This window comes from Furipterus horrens, unplaced genomic scaffold, assembly GCF_987537825.1.
Source record: "Furipterus horrens unplaced genomic scaffold, mFurHor1.1.pri manual_scaffold_1, whole genome shotgun sequence".
Classification (NCBI taxonomy): domain Eukaryota; kingdom Metazoa; phylum Chordata; class Mammalia; order Chiroptera; family Furipteridae; genus Furipterus; species Furipterus horrens.
In genome coordinates this window covers 54,367,678-54,393,576 of record NW_028327171.1, presented here as the reverse complement: position 1 = coordinate 54,393,576, position 25,899 = coordinate 54,367,678, and the positions used below count along the sequence as shown (strand labels likewise).

General features: G+C 49.9%; 1 protein-coding gene across 1 annotated transcript in view; it reads left to right on the top strand.

Annotated features, from left to right (window-relative positions):
- Window positions 1–23,899, top strand: part of XXYLT1 (xyloside xylosyltransferase 1) — a 179,655-nt gene extending 155,756 nt beyond the window's left edge. The window contains exon 4 of the mRNA XM_090283280.1: window positions 22,741–23,899. Coding sequence (XP_090139406.1) covers window positions 22,741–23,137 — 397 coding nt within the window. The 3' untranslated portion in view covers window positions 23,138–23,899. The remainder of the gene's footprint in view (window positions 1–22,740) is intronic.
- Window positions 23,900–25,899: the final 2,000 nt, after the last annotated feature.

Here is a 25,899-nt window from a genome sequence, read left to right as displayed (position 1 = left end):
ACAGTATATGCCTTTTCTCTCATTTATCTGAGTCTAGGTAAAGGCACAGAGATGTGAATGTCAAGGTTTAAAGCCTTTAAAAGGCAAAGAACATTTTTCTTGTTAAATTTAACCTCTCTTGCCTTCCCTGTATTCATTCTTCTTCCTTGTATTGAGTCTTTCTGGGCCCTGAACATGTATAACTTAGGCCAACGATTTTTAACCTTTTTCATCTCATGGCACCTATAAACTAGTTATTAGAACTCTGCAGCACACCAAAAAATATTTTTTGCTGATATGACCCCGCCACCCCCCCCCCCAAAAAAAAGTAGGTATAATTCTGATTCATTCACACCGGATGGCTGTTATTGTGTTGGCTGTTGTCATTTTTTTATTTGACAATCTAAGGGGTAAGAGGTCAGTGTCCCTCCCTGACTAAATAGTCAGGTATTGCACGTTTTAAAAATTCTTGTGGCACACCAGTTGAAAAATCCATGACTTAGGCCCACACCCCTCTAACAATTCCAGAAATGGTGAATACGTATGAATACAGGCTGCTGAGTTAAGGCTGCGCTTCTGTACTACTCTTTTTCTCGCAACGAAACCACCGGATGGCTGGCATTGAAGCCCAGTCGTGGAGCCCTGAATCCCAGGCTCTCGTCCTGAGCAAACTGTCATTTCTACACAGGATCCCCACCCACTCCCTCTGCCTACTGCCGTAGCACTGCCAGACACCAGCGTTAGCCCCACTCTCCCCATCAGATGCCAGCTTTTCGTTCCTTAGAGATACAAGAAGTAGGCAAAATCAGAAAACATTCATTCCAACCTCATTCTTAGAAAAATGTACCATCAGGCTTGCTGAACAGATTTTCTGACATGTTCCCATTTTATATATGTTATCTCAATAAAGGACCAAGTCTTCTCATTTTCATTCTGAAAATGTTAATCAGGAACACATATTTAACCGCCATATTTAACCTAAATCCAGTGAATTGTGTAGAATACAAAAGGAGTATCTCTGAGGCTAATTAGTGTTTGAAAATATCAACCAACTTAAAGCAGATAGAAGTCATATACGCATCAACAAAAATTAATAAGAGGAAAGGGTATGATTTTGCAAAAGCTGGTGTTTTTACCAGCTTCATTATGGCGATGCCTAAGAGTTTAAGGACGAACCTGCCAGGGTACTCGGTGTGTTTTACCAATGTGACTTGAGTGGCTTTGGTGAAGGCAACAGTGGGGGTACAGTGTTTATTCTGTGCAGTAAATGAATTAAGTAGATTATGTTCAGTCGGTGGTTCATGTCTAGGCTCTAAAAGGGCGGCACTGCACTGGCAAGCGGCCTGGAACACTCTGGAGATCATGCTGTGGTTATTGGTTGCAGCCTCATTGCCATATGCTCTGAGGGGCTTTGTGGCTGCCTCACCGAGGCTGGGTGAATCCCTCCTTCCTGCCAGGTACTGGGCTAGGCAGCAGGGATTCAGATATAAAAAGACACAGTCCTTGTCCTCCAAGGTCTCACAGCTTCCTAGAACAGAGAGGCACACAGAATGATCATAAACATCACCACCACAGAAGTGTCCAGGGACCAGAGGAGGGAGAAAGGAGCTTAACAGAGAATGTGGCTTCTGAGCTGAGTTTTAATAAAGAGAAGTCTCTGGTGGACAAGCAGGGATACGACACTGCAGCCAGCCAAGAGGAATAGAGCACGTGCAGGGACTCAGCTACTTTGATCTGGATGGAGCACAGTGGGAGGCGCTGGGAGCAGGGGCAGGGCCAGATCATGGGGGGTCGCATGTGCTGTGCTAAGGAGTTAAGAGTTAACTCTATAGGCAGTGAGGAGCGTGGTGTCACCCTAATGTTGGAGTGGAAGACTCTAGATATTTGCCTTCCAGGAGAGGGTTTGAACCTTGACCCTGTCCCAGCCAAATCACTCTCTCGTTTTGGCAATCAAAATGCCCCCTGAAATTCACTCTAATTTCATAGAGGCCATACTTTTTGAGACAAGACCCCATGCTAGTTGCAGGCAGGAGATTCAGAGATGAATAGGAAACCAGCCCTGTTCAGCTGTCCATCATAGGTCCATAGGCTGGTGGGGGAGGGGAGGGACAGACAGGAGTGGACCACTCGTTGTAAGGAGCGATAGCCTAGGAACAGGGGCAGTGGGGAAATTCATTTCCAATGCAAGGTCTTGGAAGGTTTTATGTATGAGTTGGAATTTCCAGATTCTTTCAGATTTTTCTTTCAGTACTTAGTCTGTCTCCCCACCCCACCCCCACTTTTTGTAGAATAAGTTCTCCCTCCTTTTCTTTTTAATGTTTCTTTTTCTTTTTTAAAAGTTTGCTCTGTTTGGGAATGGCTCTTCTTTCTTTCCTCCCTGTCTCCCTGCTCTTCATGGTGCATGTCTTCCTTTTATTCATTTGTTTTTTTAAGTATAGACAAGCAGACTTTTCTCTTCCCACTCCCATTTAAGCAAGAAACAGATTCCAAATATTACCAAAGCTACACTTAGAAAACAGAGAAATTTTTCTTAAGAACCTCTTACACTATGAACAAGATTTTTTTTTTTTTTTTTTTAGATACAGTTGTTGCATTTAATTCCTCATCATATGGTTATGCTTTTGTTGCATTGTGCAAGGAAAGGGGCTTGCTTGTGAACCAGCTGATTATAAGTAATAGATTTCTCTTTCAGCAACTTGATCGCATCCAGACTGACGGCGCAGGCCCCAAGTGGCTGTGCTGGGTTGATGGGCGCTTCAGTGGTGTGCGCTAAATATGCCTTGGGGCTTGGCTGGTGAGGAAGGCAGCTGTTCAGCTGTTACTCCGTATGTGTGAGGCCACGCACCTTCACTGAGGTCTGCTTTGTACCTGGGAAGCCGAACAGGTTTCTTTCTTTCTCTCTCTGAATTTTATTTTAATCTCTCGGGAAGGGAGGAGGAGAGGAAAAACAGCCCTTCTTCCACAGAAGGCGTTTGAGAAGCTGACTTCTGTCCTGCATGTCCCCGGCTCCCGCTCCCGTGGAACATTCCATGTTAATTATACAGTATGCGGCTGCCATGCACAGCTTTGGAAAACAGATAAATTCCTCTGGCATCCACAACCTTGGAAAACAGATAAATTGTGATTGCAGAGCAGGCTGTGCTTGAAGCAGTTGAGTGAAAAAGAAAGGCCGCAGCCCCGTGGGGACTGGCAGCCTCAGGTGGCTTGGAGACCTTCAGTCTGAGGGCAGAGAGGGATCCAGTGGGCAGGTGATTGGGAATGCGGGCAGCCAGCCAGGCTTTCAGTCTATTGATTCTATCTTGAGGCACAAGGGATTCAGTTCTCAGATCCGAAGGGAAGAAATGGCTTGCCTTGGCCCCTGAGCTCCGCAGCAGGGCGGTGCAGAGGGTCCTGGCAACCTCGCCAGGGTCCGCACACAGTGGCTGTTTCTCCTCCATTTTTTTTTTTTTTTAATTGTGGTGAAATACATGTCACATAAAATGTGTCCTTTTAGCTGTTTTTAAATGTACAGTCGCTGGCATGAGTTCCATTCACGATGTTGTGCCACCATCACCACTATTTCTAAAATATTTCATCACCCAAACAGAAACACTGTACCTTTTAAGCCGTAGGTCCCAGTCCCCCTTCCTCCATTCCTGGCCCCTGTAGTCTACTTTCTGTCTCTGTGAATGTGCCTGTTCTAGATAGTTCGTATCAGTGGACACACACAGCATTCGTCTCCTCTGCCACTTGGCTGTGTCTGGGCCCTGGAGCCCACTGTGCCTCCCTACCCCCACCCCCACCCCTACCGGGACTCTTAGTTCTTCTTCCTCCTTGCTCATCACTGAAGTTGTACTCTCCAGGGGCCTTTCTTGATTTCCTTCAATTAGCCTGATCTTTCTCCGGGTAGAATGGTTGGTTTGAAGTGCTCTTTCTGCCCGACATGAGTGCTCTGCATGAGGGAATCTGTGCAAGGGTTTTCCCTCCGCCCACGCTCCCCTGCTGACGGGGAACTGCTGGAGGGAGCGGCAGGGCTGCGTGGCAGAGGAGATGCTCAGGGATGCTGTCTTAGTGGGATATTCACAGGGCGCTCCCTGTGCACTGAGGGGTGGTGGGGACGGTGTTCTGAGAGGGGGCTCTGGGTCCAGTATGCCTGCGTTCAAGCCTAGGCTTCACACTTACTAGCTGAGTGGCTTTGGCTAAATTTCTTAACCTCTGTAAGCCCTTGGGTTCCTCATCTATACAGTGGAGATTATAATCATGCCTACCTCACAAGCTTGTGAAGAGTAATTGAGTTCAAGTGTGTAAAGCACTTAGAACAGTGCTTACATGTGCTGGTACCTGCTGCTTTCTAAGCATGTGCCATTATTACTGCTACAGAGTAGTGAGGATGAAATGGGATAATCTGTATAAATTATTTCAAGGCTGCCTGGCATGGAAAAAGTGCTTAATAAATGTCAGCTATCTGTGCTTGCGTGCGTGCGTGCGTGCGTGTGTGTGTGTGTGTGTGTGTGTTTACATGAAAACCACCCAGCACTACAAACAGTCCGTCAGGCCATCTCCAACTGGAAGTCGTCACTGTTCTAATATAGGGGACTGGACCACCCTGGGGCAGAGAGAAACTAACCTGCCTGCAGAACAGAGAAATAAGATGGGGGCTAAGGAAAGGTCTTCTTAGGGATCTAGTTGAGGTAAAAATTGATGCAGCCTGCACTAGGATGTGTTGTCTGAGTTCACAGCACAGTCTTGGCGTTTTCACCTTCTTTTCTTTTTCATTATGGAAACAAATCATGTGAATTTCAATTCTTTCTAACCTCAGGCAAAACAGCTCTTTCCATTTGGGAGGCTGAGGGGGGCTTTACTGTTTATGTGGATGCCTACAATTTCAATCAAGATTCTCATTTTTTTAAACCCACAGAAGGAAAGTTATCCTCTATGAAAACCAAGCTTTATAAAACTAATTTCTGTGCTCTGGTTTTAATTGCCAGTTAAAATAAACCTCGCCCTGGCCACTGTGGCTCAGTTTGGAGCATCGTCCTATAAACTGAAAGGTCACAGGTTCAATTCCCTGTCAGGGCACATGCCTAGGTTGTGGGTTCCATCCCTGGTTGGGGCATGCACAGGAGGCAACCAATCAATGTCTCCCCTCCGCCCCCCGCAAAAAATCAATAACCATGACCTTGGGTGAGGACTAAAAAGAAAGAAGAAAGAAACCTCATCCTTGTTTGTTAAATAGCACCGTGAATGTTACCAGGGCATAGAGAAGGGCTGGGGCTGGGAAAGCAGTGGCTTCCTTGCAAATCTGTACCCCTTTCTGAAGCAAGGAGGGCACAGAACTAGCTGGAAATTGAACTTGTTTCCCAAAGACAGAGGAAATATATGTGTGTATATGAGTGCATGCATGTGCACATGTGTGCATGTTAGGGGAATGCACTGTGGGAACAGAGCATGGTTTCTGGGGATCATGTCATCCCACTCAGAGCCCCCTGAGCTCTGTGTCTGCATCACCATCATTTACAGCACTCCCTCTCTGGCTGCACGTGTCCCTCCACGCTGGATGGAGACTGGGACCATGCCAGAGGGATTCCCCCCCCATCTCCCCCAGGTGGTCCCAGGCTTAGCAGGTACCCCTTTCAAGTATGTTCAAAGAGCATAATTTTCTGATTAAGAGAAAAGGGTTTTACTTTATTATGTGGGGAGGGGGCGAGGAAGGCGAGAGTATAGACTGGCTGTCAGTAAATGCTTGCTGAAGATGGATTGGCCGTCAGTCTGATTTCTCCTCTGGCCTTTGCTTTAGACTCTAGAAGCAACACTGCTATATATCATGTATTGAGCTGGGTTCCCTGAGCCCCCAGCCTCTCTCAAACCAAGCAAGACCCTCTCTTGAGTGCCTACAGGCTAAGGAAAGGGACAGAGAAGGAAAGGTTTTGATAAGTGGTCTTTTTCCATACTGGATAATACAGCTTTTAAAAAGCACCTCACTTTCTTCTCTTGAGCTGCTGACCTTCAGAGAATCGAGCTACGTGGGAATGCATTGTTACCTTCAGCGAAGGATGCCTTGGCCAGCAGATGAGGAGGCAGCAGAGCTTGGGGCCTCACTCAGGGCTCTCCAGGCTGGCTGCTACTTGTAGGCCCTTGCGCTTTTGTGTCTCCTTCCACATTTTAGCAAGTGTCTTTGCTCAAGCACAAGCACCCAAGTAACAAAATGACTTGAGGAATTGCCCATCAGCATGACCCAAGCAACCCCTTTCCCCAGCAACACGTGCATAAGCACTCAGTACTAGATGGAGACCATCAGTCTAAAGGACAGGCCTTCGGTTCCCCGCCCCGCCACTCAACCGATCATATGGGGCACAGGTTATATGCTAGACCCAGAACCACACAGCAGAAAGAAAGAAGGAAAACACATCCAACACCTGCTGAGCACCACAGGGTTCTGTGTTATCTCATTTAATTCTCTGGCAATACCTCCCTTCTGAGGTATCATGCTCCCTCCTATTGCAGGGAGAAAACCAAAGCAAAAGAAGAGAAATTGCACCTGTGGGTGTCTGCTGCTTCAGTACCACCTGCCCTTATGCCACCCTCATGGCAGTCTTCTGAGGGTGATGGTTGGTTCAGGCAGAGCTGGCGCCAGGATATGGTTTGACTGACTCAGAGTCCTCCCTCTTCCTCTACCTTCCTGGTACCTAAAGTGTGACCTGTGGACCACAGCATCCCGTCACCTGAGAGCTTGTCAGGAATGCAGACTCCTGCCCCTCTCACCTGTTGAAGCCCAGCCTGCACATGAACCAGATTGCAGATGCAACTGCTGTGTGTACGGCAGAGTTTGAGAAGCACTGCCATCCACCGAACAGCTGTTAGGTAAGCGAAGCCAGAGAGGGGAAGTGGACGAAGAGCAGTGTTAGCTGAGGAAACCTTCCTGGAGGTGGACTTGAGCAGCACCGTACAGGAGTGTCGAGTCTGTGCAGAGAGGGGCCCTGACAGTCAGCGCAGCCTCAAGGTTCCTGGCCATGTGGAAGAGCAGACGGCATGATTGACGCACGGTCCCCACACATCCAGAGATGCGGCTGCCTGGCAGGGTGGTTGGCTTGGAGCTCGCTCAGCGAGACATTTGTGCAATACCTGGGGTGCCCTTCTGAGGAGGAGGTCTGAAGCTTAAGGCCTCAGTGTGGTAAAAGTTTCCCAAGATCCCACAGGGAGTCTGGGTCGAAACAAGGTGTGGGGGATGAGTCAGCCAGTCACGTTCTGTGGCAGCACCCCTGCACGTTTGTGTCTGGACAGAACGGGCCACGAGGAGGCCTGGTTGGGAAACTCTTGGTCTGTGTGCCTGTGAGCAGATGTCTGTTGCTCTTGGACAAGGAATCAGGTGACTCTGAGGAGGTGGAGGCCCCGCTGGGGGACGGGAGTGTAGAGGAGGCTGGGCGGCCAAGGGCGTGGATGTGGGTGTGAGCACAGTGCTCGTTTCTCTTCTTTGCCTCCTTCCCGAGGTGTGTCCACAGCTGAGTTTTTTTCCTTCCTTTTCCTCAGGCTGAGACTTAGCTGGAAACTTGTGGGCTCCCCAGCAAAACAACCCTTGGGCTTCCCATGGGTCAGAGAGCAGAGCAGCTCTGAAACCCATGCCCTTGGAGGCACCAGCATTTGTGGGATGGGGGCCTCCACGGGCATGGGCGAGCAAAGATCGTGCCTGGTTAGTTTGGATGTGGTCCAGGTCACAGCGCTTCTTCCTCAGGCAGCGGTCCAGCAGCTGAACTGCCACGGGAGAAAGGCGGAGAGCTGGCCACCAGGAACCCTCAAGGAGGAAAGGCTGCCCCCTGAACACCCAGAGAATTCCAGAAAGAGGGCAGCTCCAGGAGTAGGGCCAGTAGAGCCACTGCTATGTCAGAGGATTCTAATTATTCTCCTGAGGTAGTGCCTTGGACTAGCATCTAATTTTAATGCCAACTTTGATCTGTTTTTCTAAAATTCCACTCTTCATGTCACTGAAATCCCAGTTGGTGGTTCTGGTTCAGCCCAGGCCCCAGGACTCCACCCTGCAGAGAGCTAGAAGTCACAGGTCCTGTGTACAGTGGGCTGGATTTCCTCTTCTACGATGTTCTGCCAGCTCCAGGCAGCCCTGGGCATGCCTGTGTGGACACCTGAATAGAGCACTAGGTGGGGAGAGGGGAGGGTAGTTCTGATTCTTTTCTGCCTTTATAGGGAGGCCCCACCTCCCCCACCCAGCTCCAGGCACAGCAGAGATTCTGGTGAACTGTCTGGAAGGTATGGAGAATAGACTTGAGCAGAACAGATCCGAGGAGGTACTCCGGGATGCACTTCCAGATTGAAGGGGGAAACCGGCATGCCGTGACAGGGACGCAGAGGAAGAGCTCTGGGGCCTCTGCTCTGGGTGAGGTGATGCTGCCACCATCTGAAAGGAGCAGGGGAGAGGCAGGTTTGCTCCAAGTCACCTGGAGAGAAGGCAGCACGTGAATGGGCCTCACAGCCCAGCCTCTCACAGCTGTCCCCTTTCCAGTCTTCCCAGCCTGGTCCTGTGTCTGGAGAAAGGACCACAGAGCCACAGCATATCTGAGCTGGGAAGTCTCCTTGTTATACAAGTGGGAGAATAAGGTCCGTGACCTGGCCAGTGTCCCTGTGTAAGTCAGTGACAATGATTAAAATAGCTGTTGCCATTTATGCCATCTCGAGTGCTCAAGACAGAAACACCAGCTTGGAGTCCCTTATCCTCCTTCATCCCCTGTATCCATCAGTCCTCAGGTCCAGTCCCACGTCTGCTGAGTGTCTCCCGGGCCCTGCACTTCCTCCACCCTCAGCACCACCCTGCTCCCCTGGTCACTGCTCAGCCTCCCACCATCTTGCTGCCCCAGCCCCGCTTCCTCCAAGCTTCCTCCAAGCCGTGCTCCGCTGGCCAGGGACCTTCCTCACATAGGAGTGGCCTTGCTTTAACCCCTTCGTTACTCTCAGCATCAAGGTCAGCATCCCTGCACTTCTTCACATGACCCTTCCTGGTCTGGCCCCTGCCCACTGCCCATCTCATCTTCAGTAATGCTGGGTTCTCTCATTGCCACCTCTACTCTTCACCTGTCTAACTCTTCATGATGACTTAGGTACCACTTTCTCCAGGAACTCTTCCTGGAAGCCCCCGAGCCTGGGTGAGGAGCCTCCTTTGAGGTCTCAGAGCTCCCCTCTGTTGTGCCATCCCATCTCTTATCACCTGGCATCCTGATTGCTTGTTGCCTGGTCTGCATACTCCCCACCTGCTTCCTGACACCAAGCCCCATGAGGGTAGGAATCGTAATTGTCTTTCTTATTTATTGTTGTCTCCCAGGGCCTAGAATGGTAGGTTTTCACTAAGTATATCTTGAATTAATAATTGTGCCAGGCTCTCCCCTGGCATACAGTCTTACGTAAGCCTATAAGAGCTGTAATAAAATATCTCATTCTTTCAGTTTTACAGATGACCACATCTCAGAGTTAAGTCACGAGCTGTTGTCCCCACCTCTAGAAGGGTCAACCCTGAGATGGGAGCCCAGGCCTGACTCCTCCACCTCTGCTCTTAGCTGCTGTGCTTGTTAATTGGAATTGCACAGACACTTCCCCTGCAGGTCTGTAATCTCTGCTGAGACCCCTGGCATGCCTAACGTCCAGGAAGGAGCCTCAGTTCCAAGACTGAGGCTCAGAGGAGCAGCTGGGATTCCAGGCCGCCTTTGAGGAGTGGCTTACTTTCTGAACCACACTCTGATAAAGCCCTGGTCATGTTGCCCCTTGATCCAGTCTAGCGCAATTGTGGTCTGAGCTGACCTGTCAGGAGGACAGTTTGCTTTGTGGATTTTTTTTTCTTTCCTTCTCAACAAAAAAGAAAAAAGCAAAGGCAGCACAATGGATTGCCTAGCTGTGAGGCTTCAGGGCGTGTAGTGCAGCAAGCTGTGTGGCGATGCCAGGCAGGCCGGAGACAAGCTGGATGTTTGGACGGGCTGGGGAGGGGCGGGGAGGGTGAGGCCCATCTTGCTCAGGTGTGTTCTATTTATATAAATGCCCTCTAACGCAGCTGCCCCTGTGCATTGGCCCCAGGAAGCCCTGGAGTGAGGAGAGGCTTAAAAAGTCAAGAAGGATTTTTCTGCTGCTTGGGTCATCATGCAGTTGTAGGAGGCCTGTGTGCAACACAGGAAACACAGGTGCCTTGGGGGTAGCCCTGAGGTGGGGTGAGAGGCCAGCTGAGACACAGCTGTCCAGGTGCGTCTTTTCTGTGTTGTGCTTAGTGCTCACAGCAGTGTGTCATCCCCACAGCCAAAGGGTGAGACTCTCGGAGGCCTGGGAGCATGAACCAGCCCCTGTCGGAATGGTCAGAATGGTCAGAATGGTCAGAATGAGCCCGAGGATTGCAGCGATCTCGCCACATCCATCCTGGGCTCTGCCAGGTTGTCACGACACAGATTACGGCTCACAAAAATGCTCACCACAAACGGTGGGGCTTTGTTGATACATGGAAATGGGTTTTTGAAACAAAAGCAAGTAACTGAAAAAAAAAAAAAAGATTCACATTGTACTCACACTGGTCCTAATTTAAAGAGAGATTAATTATTGGAGTCTGGTGATCACTCTGGGCATGGAATGATAGGCTTTCAGAACAGGAAAGGATTCTAAGGCTGATTAATCCATTTAACACAGCGGTTCTCAACCTGTGGGTCGCGACCCCTTTGGGGGTCGAACGACCCTTTCACAAGGGTCGCCTAAGACCATCGGAAAACACATATATAATTACATATTGTTTTTGTGATTAATCACTATGCTTTAGTTATGGTTGGGGGTCACCACAACATGAACTGTATTAAAGGGTCATGGCATTAGGAAGGCTGAGAACCACTGATTTAACAGGTAAAGAAACTGAGGCCCTAGGAAGGAAAGTGACTTGTCCAAGTTCACCCTGATGGTGTGTGCAGAGCCAGGTGAACTGGGTTCAAGGCCCGCTGCCTGCGTAGACAAGGTGGGGAGTGGGTGTGTCTCCCACAGAGAAACCACACTGCTTCTCACTGAACGTGTGTCCACAGCTTCCGTCAGCTTCTCTGATCATGTTGAGCATTTTGCCTGTGTTACCTCATAACATCCCCCCAACAACCCTGTTTCCATACAGGAAGCCTGAAGCCACAGAGCTTTAGTACCTTTTCCAGGGTAGTAAGCAGAGCACCAGGATTTGATCCTGGACTGTCTGCCTGCAGAATCTGCATTCTTAACCTATGTTTTTCATAGCAGTAGAATACTAATATACACCTGCCTCCCACCCCCGCCTCTTCCTGCACCTCAGACTGAGGATGGAAGGTAGCAGAGCTGGGCCCTCCCTCCCAGCATGTTAAGCAGGCTGCTTCAAGGAAGCATTTCCCCAGCCCTCCACCCTCCACACTCACACACCAGGACTGACAAAGTGAGAAGGTGCAGCAAGTATTAGTATAAAATTCATATAAAATTTGCAAGTGGCTATGCTACCTATTTTAAGGCCATTTTCAGGATAAAATGATATCATTGCTGCTCTTATGGTTTTACAGCTCTTCATAAATATAATAGAAATACTTTTTTTCTTTGGATTATGTTCTTTGGTCCAATAGCATCAGCATTACCTGAGAGCTTGTCAGAAATGTGGCATCTGAATGAGAATTTGCGTTTTAACGAGACCCCAGGTGAGTCCCTTGCAGCTTGCCCATGATGGGCTCCCAGGAGGCAGGGCCTGTGTCTGACCCGTTGCTGTCTGCCCTTGCTGCCTTGCTCTGTGCCTGACACACGGAAGATCCTCGGTGTTTGTGTCAGTTTGGCAATTGCCATGATTTACCTTCGACTGAGACCCATGCCATGGATGTGTAGGACAGTGAGCAGACAGTGGCAAGGTCAGCTTAGATGGAATGCAAGGGCTCGCGGTGTTTTTACTGGGCTTGAGAAGTAACACTGGTTGCTGCAGCTCAGCTGCCTTTGTGCCTGAGTCAGCTGTGCCCAGATAGTCTCTCCGAGGTGCTTCTCATGAGTTGGAATACCCCTTTCTGTGAGGGTGAAGGGCACTGGGCTGGATGGTTTGAGCTTTATTCCTGAAACAAGGTTAAATTCCACACATTCCCCCTCCTTGTTACCATTACCACACACACCTGTGTTCTGCTCACTGTCCCGGAAAGCATCCGGCATGTGTCCTGCGCATTTCTCTCCTGTGTGCCCTAGTACCAAGGGGCTGTTGGGGACAGTGAGCCAACTCTGAAGGTGACTCCCTCTGGCTTTGTCTTCAACCTGATGAAAGCCCCTCTCTCAGCCTCATTTCAGGGAAAGGGCAAGATTCTAGAGCTGAGCTGAGGCCTGGCCTAGGTGGCCGGGCCAACTGCATGTGGGTCCTCACCAGCCCAGCCTGCTGGCTCAAGGCCCTGCGGTCTCTTGGTTGGGTGCTGGGGCTGCCACCAGATTTGAGCTGCTCCCTTGCAGTGATGTACTTGGAAGCCAGGGGGTCTTCCAGGGATGGCACTAGGAAGGATATGGTCCAGAGGGCTGTGGTCACCCCTGGATTAGGTCCCCATCTGGGCCCCTTCATCGCTCACCTTTGTCACACTGGCATCTCACCACAGATGTGTGTTTCTGGGCGGGGGTGGGGGTGAGGGGGCAACTTCTTTGCCTTGCCTTCTCTGTCTTCACCTTGAGTAAAACCTGGTTCCCTCCGGTGAAGACCCCATGGCTCCAATTCACAGGGCTGAGGACATATTTCCCCAATTGCCTTTCTGAACTACATCATTCAACATTCCCCTTTTAAATTTCTGCCATCTGACTTGATAGTCTCTTGTTCCTTCTTTCATTCATTCTTTAATTCATTCATTCATTCATCCACTTGAAATTGAACAGCTCTCAAGGGCCCACTGTGAATCAAATGTCCACACTAGGCCCTAAGAAACAGATGGATAAGACACATTCCAGTTATCAATCCCAGGGTTTTCTGACTCCACTCACGTCCTCAACACTGGGGCTAATCCCTTTACTTTTATTAATTCCTTATTACTATTTTTCTTTCTCAACCTTATTTGTACCCCAGGCCCTCTATCTCCATAGATGGCTTTGCTTCTACCTTCCCTAGATTTAGAGTTCACCAAACACAAACTTTTTCAATATTCCTACCTCCCACTTAGAACCTTCTAGTCTCATATGAGTCCCGGGACTTCCCTCTTCTTGGCAAACTCTTCTGCCTGGCTCCTGGGACCTTGTTTTATATCTCACTACCACACTTTCCTCACCTATAATGTGGAGATAATAGCACTTCCTTCATTTGTTTGTAACAAACCTCTAATGAGTCAATCCATTAAGGGCATGGCAGAGAGGAAGAACTCACATGTTAGCCATTATCATGATTCTGATTCCTCTGAGTTCCCACCCTGCTGTTCACTCTACATTTCTTCTCTCCTCTGGCATACACAGTCCTTTCCCTTGGCATATAGATGTGCTTAGCAATCCCTCTGCCCATTCTTGACTGCAATGTACCACCCACCTTCCTTGTCTCTGTTTCCTCCTGTGCATGTGGTCCCTAGTGCTCAGTGCCCGGCCTCTTAGTCTCTATCACTCACTTTCTCAGAAGTGCTGGTCACCTCCTGCAGCACTTCCAAGTTCTCACCCTCTGCAGCATTTCCAGCACTGTCCCACTCTCCTATGCCATGAGGTGTGGGGGTGAGGGGCAGGGCAGGAGCCAGGGGAATCTAGGAGACACTGACAATCTAGACTGGCAAGAGGTGGCCCCAGAGATCCCTAAGGGGCTGAGAGGGCAGAAGGGCAGGGCATTGTGGCCAGAGGGGCTTTATCCCAGTCACTGGGGCAGAGTGCCTTCAGGTAGCAAGGTTCACAGGGGGAGAACCGAGTGGTTAGCTTAAGTGGGATTTGGAGAACCCTGAGGCCAAGGTGGGGCCCTCATCATAGTCGTTGAAATTAGAGAGGATGCTCCTAGGGATGGAGCAGAGAGGACCAGGGTGTGGGTGGTGGGCAGAGGCGACAAACGACGGTCAAGGAGCCAGCCAGACTGATGATGATGCTCTGGTGGGTGGAGGGGGACAGCTCTGGATGTGTGTGTGGGGAGAGGCAGTGTACATCCCTGGGGGCCAAGGGGGAGGTGACAGGACAGTGTCCACTTGGTGAAGGGAGGGGCTAAGGCACTCAGTACTGTCTGGGTTGTCATTCCATCCAGTCCAGAGAAGCGTTCAAATGAGAGGCACAGGATGGGCGGTTGGTATCAATAAGTGAGCTTGGAGGGCAACTTCCAGGGGGAGAAGGCCTGGAGATCCACTGGATTGGATGGGGATCAGGGGGTGGGGAGCACATTGGGGGCACTGTGGGTGCCTGGATCACAGAACTGTAGGACCGGAGGTGCATGTGACTCCTCGGGGTTCCCACAGCAGACAGAAGGCCCACAGCTGGAGTCTGTACTGGCCACTCAGGTTGTCAATGTGGGGACAGGTGTCTGGCGTACTCCAAGGTCCTACATCTTTCCTGGCTCTTCTTCTAACATCCCCTACATGTCAGAACTCTCTAGAATTCCATTGTACCAGCTCTGCACTCCATGCTTGTGACTTGTATCCAGGTCAAAAGCCTGCTGGCTTTTCCACGTTGCTGTTCTTGCTGGCACCTGTTCAAGACTGAACAGACCATTCCTCTTTTATTTCACCCAGCCTTGTCATGGCTGTTAGTGGCTCCCATCCCTGTAGTAAGCCCCTCTGAGCTCCATCTGCCAGGTTGAACCCTCCGTGCTCCTTTTTCCCCTCATCTCTGTCCTTTGTTCTTTTCCAATTTCTCCCCATAAGGCCCTCCAGGGCCCACACCAGTGCAGGCACATAGTGCTGCAGAGCTGGTTGTGGGGCTGAGTGATGGTGAATTCCCCAGCCCCACCCAACAGCGTTCACAACTCTGGGGCAGCAGGTGTGGGAGGAAGCCCACGTGGCGGAGCTGTCCAGGCAGGCTGGGCTTGAGGCGCAGCAGGCTGGGTGACACGCCTGCTCCCTGCGTGTGTGAGAAGAGGACTGACACTTAAGAGAAGGGCACCACACCCCCTCCGGAGGGCAGGGGGGTGCAGCCTCTGGGTCCTGGCTGTGCCATGCCATGGGAGGCTCAGGCTGATCAACAGCCCTTCCAGAGGGGAGACTGGGGGCATTTGGTAGCCACCAGGCTGCAGCATTGGCAGGGCTACCCTGTGGCAGGTCAGAGGCCTTGCCCACAGGGATGGTCAGACCCTCTGTGACTCCAGTGCTGTACCAGGGTTTACAGTCTCACAGAGTTGGGTTGGTCATAGCTGGTGCAGCGTTGGCAACAAGACAAACTGGGGGGGTCACCTATATGCTTCTGGTCTCTCTGAAGCAGGAACCCATGTCAAAACAGAAACCTCCATACAGCCTGCTGGTTGGACGAGGGCTGGTCTAGGAGGAGGTACCACACCCTAAGAGGAGCCTGGGCAGGCAAGGGCATTGGGCCCTCTGTGGCTGAGCACCCGTGGTAACAGTCAGGGTCGCTCTTCATGGGCATGGCGCTGGGCAGGATCTGTGCATGCATTTGCTCCTAAGAGTTTTGTTACAGCTGCTATGGGAACCTGGAGGAGCCACACGGACCTTGAGCAGGACCTGCAGGCCCACTGTGCCCACTGTAATAGGGGGTGTCTCATCTCCCTTGCTGAGCACACCAAGGCGCTGAAAGGCCCAATGGCTCAGACAGCGAGCTGGTGCTTAGCCCAGGCTTCCGAGTTCCAGCTGCAGACCCCTCTTCGTCTCACTACTCCCACTCTTGGTGTATTGGGGTCTCACCTTCTCACTAGACCACCCGTTCCTTGAGGGCATGTTCTGCTCGCTCTTCCCACATTTCTGAATCCCTCTGCTTTTCTCTTCAGCCTGTGTGTCCAGCCACCGACACCCACTTCCTTCTGTCACCCTCTGGGACAGAAGCGGCCTAATCCGTCATGGCTCTCTGCCTAAGCCCACTGTGGGCAGCAGGGGCCAGGGAATTTGCTCAGAGCAGTTCTGAACCACACAGGTGCCCTCTGAGTTCCAACAATGAGAACAGGTATGAAGATGAGCTCTATCTAATATCTTAATCCTTCTTCATTGTTGGAGATGTTATGGGGTGAACTGTGCCCCCCCGCACCCCGATTTGTATGTTGAAGTCCTAACCCCTGGTGCCTCAGAATGTGCCCTTATTTGGAAGGAGGGTTGTAGCAGTTGTCATTAGTTAAGATGAGATCATACTGGGGTAGGGTGGGCCCCTAACCCAATACATGGCTGGTATCTTTATAAAAGGGGGAGATTGGGACACAGACACCTGAACAAGGAGAATGTCACGTGAAGATGAACGCAGAGATTGGGATGTCACTTCCACAGGGTACGCCAGAGATGGCCAGCAAGCCACCAGAAGCTTGGGAGCAGACTCTCCCTCCCAGCCCTTAGAAGGAACCAAACCTACTAGCACCTTGATCTCAGACTTTCAGCTTCCAGAACTGAGAGAGAATAAACTTATGTTGTTTAAGGCACCAGATTTGTGCTACCTCGTTATGGCAGCCCTAGGAAGCTAATATGGAGAGCTCAGTCTTATAAGCAAACATGAAGAGTCCACGGTACAGGCCCTAACAGAGGCAGCTCTATAGAGAGCTTGGCTCATGGAATAGCTACCCCAGTGCCCTGGGATGACCTTCCTCTTGAGCTAAAGTCTCCCTCCTGCATGGCATAGTTTTAGAAAACACAGACTTTGGGAACATATTCTCAGATCTTAACTCCTTTGTCCCTCCCCCTGTTCCCGGGACCTTCCTCAGGTTGTCTCACTTCCATGAACCCCCCTTCTCTTAGACTGGGGTGGGCTGTGCAGAGATGCCAGGAGTTTACAAAGCAGGAGCATTCACAGCCTCTGGGCCAGGAGGGGAAGAGGGGGTGGGCAGCAGGTCCTGATGCTGCTTCCTTCTGGAGGGGTGGGGAGGAGGGCCTTGAGGCAACCCCTGCAGGGTCCCTCCCCCTCGGGCTTTTTGTGGGATGCCAGTGCCCCAGCAGTCCTCACATGTCCTGCCTGGCAACCTGGTTCCTGCACCAAGGACTGTCTCTCACCTGTGCCTGGTTCCCTCTCAGCTTGTGAAGCACAAGGCCCTGCTCCAAACCCCCATGTGCCCTCCTCTCCCAGTTCTGGACCGATCATGGTTTGGACACTCAGTTGCTGACCTGTAAACAGAACTGGTATTTGAAAGCATAGCACAGGTTTCTTACAAGGCTCTGCAAAAAAGGCACACACACACCTTCCACCTGCTTTATTTTTCTCCTGTTACCCCAAGCAAGGCTCCACTGGTCATGGGAGTTGCCCAGCTCCCCTCCAGCGGCAGGCGTGCTGAGCTTGGAGGAGGTAATCCCTGCCAGACCAGAAAGCACAAACTCAATGCCTCCTGAAAGACTGGCGTTGTCTAGTGGCACTGGGACGTCCCCGCAGGGCCTATTTTGCAGGTGGGAGAGAGCAGTTGCCTTCTCTGCGCAGAGGCACTTGTGGGAATGCGCACATGAGAGGCGCTTTCCGTGGTGTGACTATGGGCATGGCAATTTCTGGGCCTCAGCTTTCCCTTCTCTAAAATGGGAACATGAACTATGAATCTGTAAGTGTCTTCAGGCTGGTAAGCTGTGGTTCTATGAGGGGCTTCTCTTGGTCCTGCCACTAACACCCTGTGTGACTTTCAGAACATTTCTTACTCTCTCGGTCCAGCAGAGCTAGAGACCTAAGTCTGCTTCAGGCTTTGCAAGCAAGAGATCCTAATGAGGGTCCGTTTTTTGTTTTTTTATCCTCATCCAAGGACTTTTTTTTCATTGCTTCTAGAGAGAGAGAGGAAGGGAGAAAGAGGAACATTGATGCAAGAGAGAAACATTGGTCATTTGCCTCCCGAACCCATCTGGACTGGGGATTGAACCCACAACCTAGGTAATGTGCCCTGACTGGAAATTGAACCTACAACCTTTTGGTTATGGGATGATGCTCCAACCAACTGAGCCACACCAGCCAGGGCAATAACGGTCAGTTTTGACTCTTGGAGTATTTAACGCATTGTGGTGGCCCTACAACTCCAGGCAGTCCACACCCTCTCCAGTTGATACCACAGGGAGATGGTCCCCAAAGAGCTGAAGAGTCAGCATCCATCTCACAGAACTTCAGCCTCAGCTCCAGGCAGGACTGTGACAGTGTCATTGCTCTGAAACCAGCTCCACATCACCCAGAACTGTCCCCAGGTCACCTCACAGGCCTTGGAGTGGACAGGACACAGGCCAGCCACCGAGTGTTGCTTCTCCTGGCTTTTCCTCTCAGAGGACTGGAAAACAGGGTCCCTTCCAAGTCAAACAAGAGTTCACCAGGGCTGGTACGCAAGCATGGGCAGAAGGGAAATAGTGTTTCCTGATTCTGCCTTCGCTGATTAGATGGCCTCCAGACTGGCCTTGCTTGCTCGTTAGTGACTTTGCACGAACTCTGATGAGCACTCGAGGCCTCAGTCCACAGCGACGAGGTGTGCGGCGTATCATGTGGTCTTCCTAAATCTCAGGCCTAACACAGCCTTCTTTGCCTGGGAGCCTAGAGCTGGAACTCAGCCTGAGTCAGCACAGGCTTCTAGAACTTTGCTGGGGAAACACGTGGAGTTGCTCAGGCTGGTATATATTCCCATCCTTACTTCTTCCCTCTTAGAAATGAGCAGAAAACTCGGAGCCTTAGGACACATGAGAAACACCAGTCCAGGAGAAAAAAGGCATGAAGATACAGGGAGGGCAAAGGATCTCTGAGCTGGGGTGGTAGGAGGAGAAAGGGATTATTCATAGTAATGAAGGTGTTTTTCTTGAGAACATGAGCTTTCGGTTCTCTGGCCAGGGTCTCTGGTTGGGAGACTTCTTGGAATGACCTTGGCCTGAGGAAATGACTTTGCTTTTCAGAATTATTTCAGATACTCCTTTCTATGGATTTGCTTCATGAAAATTAGTTTGCTGGTTTTTAATAGTCTTTTTTTTTTTTAATGATTATCAATTAGGACATACTCGATGTCAAACATTTAGAAAATTCACCACTCATAATTGGAAATGGGCTTGAGGGTTTTTTATTTGTTTTTTCCCAATAAGCCTCCTTGACTTCTAGTTAGACTTAACGTTTACAAGGGACCATCCACCAGCATGGATTTTATTTCGCAGTCGAAGTTATTTCTAAAGGGGAAGAAACCTTATCCCCTCTAATGCTGATCTCCAGGTGACCATGGAAGATGGAAAAAAAACCCGCACAGGACCAAATCCAGACAGTTAGGCCGGGCGACATGACTGGGGTCTGGGTGAGGGGGCGTTAATCAGAGAAGCTTCTGGAAGCTCCAGGACTCATAACAGATAGTGCATTCATACAGAGGCCACCTGCAGCCCTCAGCAGGTGCCACGCCGGGGCCCTGTGACTGTATATGGTTGCTCCGGGCCCTGGGAGGAAGGCAAAGATCTGGGCACTCTCTGACCTACCTCAGGGCGCCTCTCGGGTCTAACCCCCGAGTCAGTGAAACATCAGCAGCAGTGGCATGATCTGATGGCCTGATCCCCCATGCCCTTGGCCTTGGGGTGTGCCAGCAAAATTCAGAAAAAAAAGATTGAAATCTAAGCACTGTTTCTTGGAACATTAGCCTGTGGAATGTAAGGCAAAGATGAAAGAGACCTTGAGATCAAGAAGCACTGGATTCGAGTTGGGGACCTGACCCGGATAAACTGAGGACCTCTGTCCCTGCCCCATTCAAATGCAGCACGTTTCTGTGCTGCTGGAGAAGGAGTGGAGGGAGGGAAGGTAGGAGGGCTTTGCAGCCCTCACCTTGCCTCAGAGGTGAGAAATTAATGGCACCACCTTGTTAGGCCATTTCACATGGGACCAGAGCCCCAAAGGGGCTCCGATCTCTCCTCATCCCTGTGGCATGCCCTCTGCCTCAGGGCTGTCAAAATGTCTGCACAAGAACCGGCTGACATGGAGGCCAGAGAAACCTACCATTCCTCTAAGAAGCTGCTCTGTTTTTCTGGATTCATTTTCGAGTGGTAGGAGTGCTTTGAACAATCTTAGAAATAATCTTGTACTTAAGAGAATCATTGGTGTATTTTCCAGGCTGTGTTTCTGCTTCAGCATTTCTAATTTCCTGTCCGTCCTTTGCTTCGCCTTACCAATCATAATGTGCTGATGTCCCAGACTTGGTTCTTTCTGGCTGTTTGATATAAAACGCCTCTTGGCCCTGATTGAGCAGTGGTGCCAGGCATCATGTCCCCAAAGACGCACCTGGGTTATGGTTTCTGCCTGGCAGAATGTTCTGTCCTCTCTTTCTGCTGCTGGTGCCCCTCCCCCGGGCCTGTTAAGTTCAGTGACAGATCACATTCTTGCATAGGCAGGGAAGATTTGGGGGAGCTTCCCTGCTGAGGCCGGTAAGGGTGCCTGGGGCTGCAGTGGCCTCTCTGCTCCCCAGCTTACCCTACAGGAGAAACGCTTCTGAGCACCCTCTCGTGCTTCCCTGCTTCTCTCTGCCCCAGATAGATCTCGCAGCGGGGGATTGTGTGCTCGATGAAGCAGCAGGTCTTCCCTCAGCAGCTGCAACTTTGTGTCCTGACATTTTCCTGCCCCCATGATTCTAGCCAGCTTTGAAGGTCATGTAGCCTGAGCCACACTGACCTTTTGTCTTTCCTTGTCAGTCACTTTTTTGCTCCTGGGACCCAGCCATTCGTGCACTGTGTGAAGTGCCGACAAAGCAGAGGCAGGTGTTGGTGGTCCTGGGAGACCTCACAGACCCAGGAGGCTGACTTGAGCCCACGCCTCATACCACCTAGTTCTCTGGGAAGGAAGGAGTTGAAACCTGGGGGAGGTACAAACGGACTGGTGGGCTCAAAGGCTTGTGAGGTGTCTGGGAGCTCCCCTGGCACCGTCTGCCTCTCCACTGACATCTTGGCAAGCCTGATCTCCCCTCATGGTGAATTTGGCCCCTTGGCATTCATCCCCCAGCTAGAGGTTCCTCCTTTACCATGCTGTGCTGGCCCAGATCTGTTTGGTTACATTTTAGCTGGTTTGCAGCCTGGAGCTGACATTAACCATTTGGAAGAAATATGGTAAGATGGAACAGAGTTGCCAAACTGCATTGCAACCCCTCTGCAATCGCATCAGTGCAGGCTTTTGTGGCTAGAAAGACTCCAGCATCTCAGTTGGCTTGGGAAGCTTATTTTTGCCAAGGTTTTTATCACCAAGCAGGCGCCAGAGCGCTGTTCCACTCATAGTCCAGTTATGGCCAAGCTCAAACAATGAACCTGTGTGTTCCGCGTGTAAGGATGTCCAAAGGGTATGCTTTTCCCCTCTCCAGGATCAAACTACCGGCGCCCTTTGTGATATGCGAGACCTCAAGGAAGGTCTCTCCGTCCCCAGACTCAGAAACATGTGTTAGAGCTAGAAAATGGTCCATTGTGGCCCACCTGGGCCAGGTCTCTGGTTTTCCTTTTACTGGTCTCTACACCTCACCACACAGACCCTATCCTGTGACTGGTTGGGGAAACTATGGCTGCGGGAGGCCAGTGGGGTGGCACTTCCAGCCTGGCAGCAGAGCTGGCTTTGCCAGGATGCATTCCCCATCCTAAGAAGCTGTAGGAAAGGGGTGAAGCAGGTAAAAATAGGTGAGATCTAGTTCAATGCACAACACCCCCCTGCCCCACTCCTGCCCCTTGCCCATGATAAAGGACCCTCTGTCTTTCCTCCAAGTCACTGACCCTTCTGCTGAGACTGCATCTTCACAGATGTGGAGCTTGGACTCCCGCTGCCCACCCTCTGCAGCACACAGGGACTCGATGTTACGGAGTCTGGAGAACAGAATAGCCTGTGCTCTAACCACGTCACCCAGGAAGGTTTCTGAATGTCTTCGCTTCTCCAAATGGAAGCATTTGGATAGAGGACCTAGCAGGCTCCCCCTGGGTCTAACATTCCATGAACTGGGGTCTAGACTGGACTTCTGAATCCACCTAGAGAGAAATCGAAATTCAAGTGACATTCCTTCTAAAGTAGCTGCTGATTTTCACCTAACCCATGGGTCTGAGTCCTGAGCCGTTTTAAGCCTCCCGCCACTGTTCAATGTGATAGAAATGCTAGGCTTGGAGTCTTAGCGTATGAGAGGCTTGTTCTAAGGCAGAAAACAATTTTGTTTCAGGCTGCATGTAGCTTCCTACACCTTTACCAGCTCACCATTCAGAATTGGTTCCCCCTCCCTTCTCTCTCTCCTCTCCTTTTCAAGATCACAGACAAAGACAAGAGGGTAGAAAGTTCCACCTGGATTGTTACAGTCTTAAGAAATGGACTCTGGAGCCAGATGCCTGGGTTTAGTCCCTGCTTTTGCTGCTTACTGGTTGTAGGTCTTTCGGCAAGTTACCGAGCCTCCTCCCTGTGTGTCAGTTTCCTCATCTGCTAAGGGACTGTCATCTCACAGAGCACCTGTCTCATAGGGGTGTGGCGACCTAGACAGGGCTGGTGCATCCTGAGTGTATGCACATGTTAGTGATGACAATGGTCATGTCTTCCTGTGGTAGCAGAAGATAGTGGGAAGAAAGGCTTGGAGACCTGGGTCCAGATCTCAGCTCTGCCACTTGCCTGTGATTCGGTACCAGATTCTGAACCTCAGCATGTCTCAGGTTTCATAGCTGTAAAACTGGGCTGAAAGCATATCTCCCTCCAGGGTGCTTGTGAGACCCCGGGGAACAGGGCTGGCAAACTGCTTCACCCCACAAACCAGGCTAACTCTGCTTTCTTTCCCCTTTCTAGGCACACATTCTGGCAGTTCCGCCATGAGAACCCCAAGACCCGGGTTGGGGACCCACCCCCTGAAGGGCTCCCTGGCTTCAACAGCGGGGTGATGCTGCTGAACCTGGAGGCCATGCGCCAGTCCTCGCTGTACAGCCGCCTGCTGGAGCCGGCACAGGTGCAGCAGCTAGCCGACAAGTACCACTTCCGAGGCCACCTTGGGGACCAAGACTTCTTCACCATGATTGGCATGGAGCATCCTGAACTCTTCCACGTGCTGGACTGTACCTGGAACCGGCAGCTTTGCACCTGGTGGAGGGACCACGGCTACAGTGACGTCTTCGAGGCCTACTTCCGGTGCGAGGGTCACATCAGGATCTACCACGGGAACTGCAACACCCCTATTCCAGAGGACTAGGTCCATTCTTGCCTGCCGTGCCCTTGGGCCTCTGGATCTGGGGGAAGGCCAGGAACAGAAAGGGGCACCTCTGGGACAGGCCCCCAGGTAGTGTCTGAACCCTTGAGAGACACTGTAGGAACTTTCTTTGTGATCAGGTGCTGCAGCTCTCCCACCAAGTGGGTCGCTGTGCTGAGGCCACCTGGTGATGACTGGCCTGCACATTGCTGGTGCTTGGGGACTTCCCTCCAGGGGCAGAGGCATCATGAAAGGCAAACCCATAGACATCTTCCAGTGGGCTAGGAAGCAGGCATTTGAAGAGAAGGAAGGAAAGAAAACTGTGCCCTTTGCCTTCAGCCCCCAAAGAATGGAAGTCCATTTGAGAACTAGCCTTTCTTGGAGCAAATATAAATTTATTTTAAATTAATAGGCTTCCATTTTGAGAGAAAGAACAAACAGAACTTTTGCAGCTCCCAGTGAGCCAGGGTTTTAATAGCTGGCCCAGATTTTAAACATCCGAACGAAGGCCGACCTTCCACCTGCGCACCCAAGAGGCTGTGCTCACTCCCGTGGTGCTCACGTCGCCTGCTGCAGGTGTAAAGATCGCCGCCTCTTCGGGGAGAGCCTTCAGTGCCGGCTGTGGCCATCATCACAAATTGGCCTCATTGCTGTAGCCTTCACAGCGTTCATCTCCCAGCTGCATCACAGAACCTCATTCTCCCTCATTCATCCAAGCGGCCCCAGGTGACCAGACTGTGCTCAGAACTCACACCTGGGGTTTTGGCCATCTTCCCCCCCCCCCCCCACCCCAGGACATGCAATGGAATTGTCTGGACTGGGGAGACTCATTCCAAAGAGGAGCCCAGCTGTGCTCGAGTATAACTGTGTGGCTCAGACGAGCTGTTGCTCTAGGCTTGTAAGCATTCCCATGTCTGTTTAAAAAAAATCCTCCTCCTGACTTTCTCATCACACCATGTCAGACGTGCACCTTAGGAGAAATTGGGATATTTTTAAAGTTCTTCTTTTAATGAGTTCTCTTGTAAGTTAGCTGCAAACAGGAAGCCCTTAGTGGTCATTTTGTCGCATCCAGCGGAAGTCCTCGGGGAAGAAATGTTGGATTTTCATCTTATTTTATTTCAATTTCATTTACTTTTTTATTATTTTTTTCATCATGAGAGAGAATAGCTAATAAATAATCTTGGAGAACACAGTGATTTATGTTGTTTGTGCTGTGATCAGTTTTCTGTTACATAAAGGTTCTGGGTCGAGAGCATGCTCAGTGTCATTCAGCCTGCCTCCCACGTGATTAAGCTAAGGGACCAGGTCTCTGAGGACTGAGGGAGAGCATGTCCAGGAGGGCACGGGCAGGGTAGTAGTGTTCCATTGGATTCAAAGTGAGAATCATTTTATTCTCGGTATTAGCAGGCCCTTTTGCCTCTGGGAGAAAAATCAGCCCCACCCTTTCTTCTCTTACATTTCTCTCCCAGCTCTCAGCTCTGACAGAATTGGTCTGTTTTCTTAGCTACTTGATGTCCTATATATAACTACCAGTCATTGAATGCCTGCTGTGTACCAAGCATTGCATTGAGGGATTTATGTACACTATCAATAATACTAATGAATGCCTCATGAAGGTAATTAAAGTGCTAATTTATTGTAAAAAAAATAATGAGCAATATGGACAGAGTCATTGTTTATCGCAGCATTTGTTTATAATAGAAAAGATCTGGACCAACTTAAAATGCTGAATAGGGAAGAGGATATATGTTACATCCATATGATGGAATACTTTAGGCAGTAAAATCATATTTCTGAAGAATATTTAATGTATTGGGAAATGCTTATAATATGCTCTTAAGTAAAGAATGGAAAATATAGATAATATGTCTAGTATGTCCCTAATTTTGTTTTTAAAATCACATCTGTATGTGTGTATATATACACATATATGTCTGTGTGTCCATACATATATGTGTATGTGTGCACATATAAACAGAGAGAGCCTACTCTGCTATATTTTATTCAACTCTAAAAATTTAGAGTGTTTTGAATACCATATTTTTTTTTAAAAAAACAATTATTTCAGTGGGAAAAAAGTGTATAAAATGCAAGAGCATTTTAGACTCACAGTAACAATGGTATTTTTTTTTTCTGCAGTAATTTCAATAATTAAAGTGTTTCTATAGCTATGAGTGTCTTTCATTGTAAGAGGAAAAAAAATAAACTGGTTGATCAAAATGGGCAAAAGCCAAACAAAATCTCCTTGGTTACTTTTGAGATCAACTCAGGAGCTTTCCCCCTCCTCTTGTCACCAGTGGCACTGACCTTGCCACTCCGTGGTAAAAACAAAATAACTCAACAGGAAATTCCATCAGACCAACAAAGCCACCGTGTGTTCCTGTGCTTTACCACGAGCAGCTTTCTGACAGATTCTGCAAGGCTGGTTCCTGATTGGGATCCTGTTATAATCAGCACAGTGCAAACATAATTAATTGTGCTGTGTTTAACTTGCCTTATAGAAACTTCCACTGTAGAGCACACGCCTGTAGGAATGAAAAGAGAACATTTCTGAGTAGTGGGATTAAAGTACATTTTATCTTTACCTGTATTGACTTCTATATTTTCCTCAGTGAATATTATTACTTTTTAATAAGCAATAAATGCTATAAAATTTTAGCCACCCTCCTTTCCCCCTATTACAGGTAAGTATCATCCTGGCCGCTTTACAGCTCATGGGTGGCCATGGTTACCATCACCCATAAGAAATCATAATCCCAGCCAAG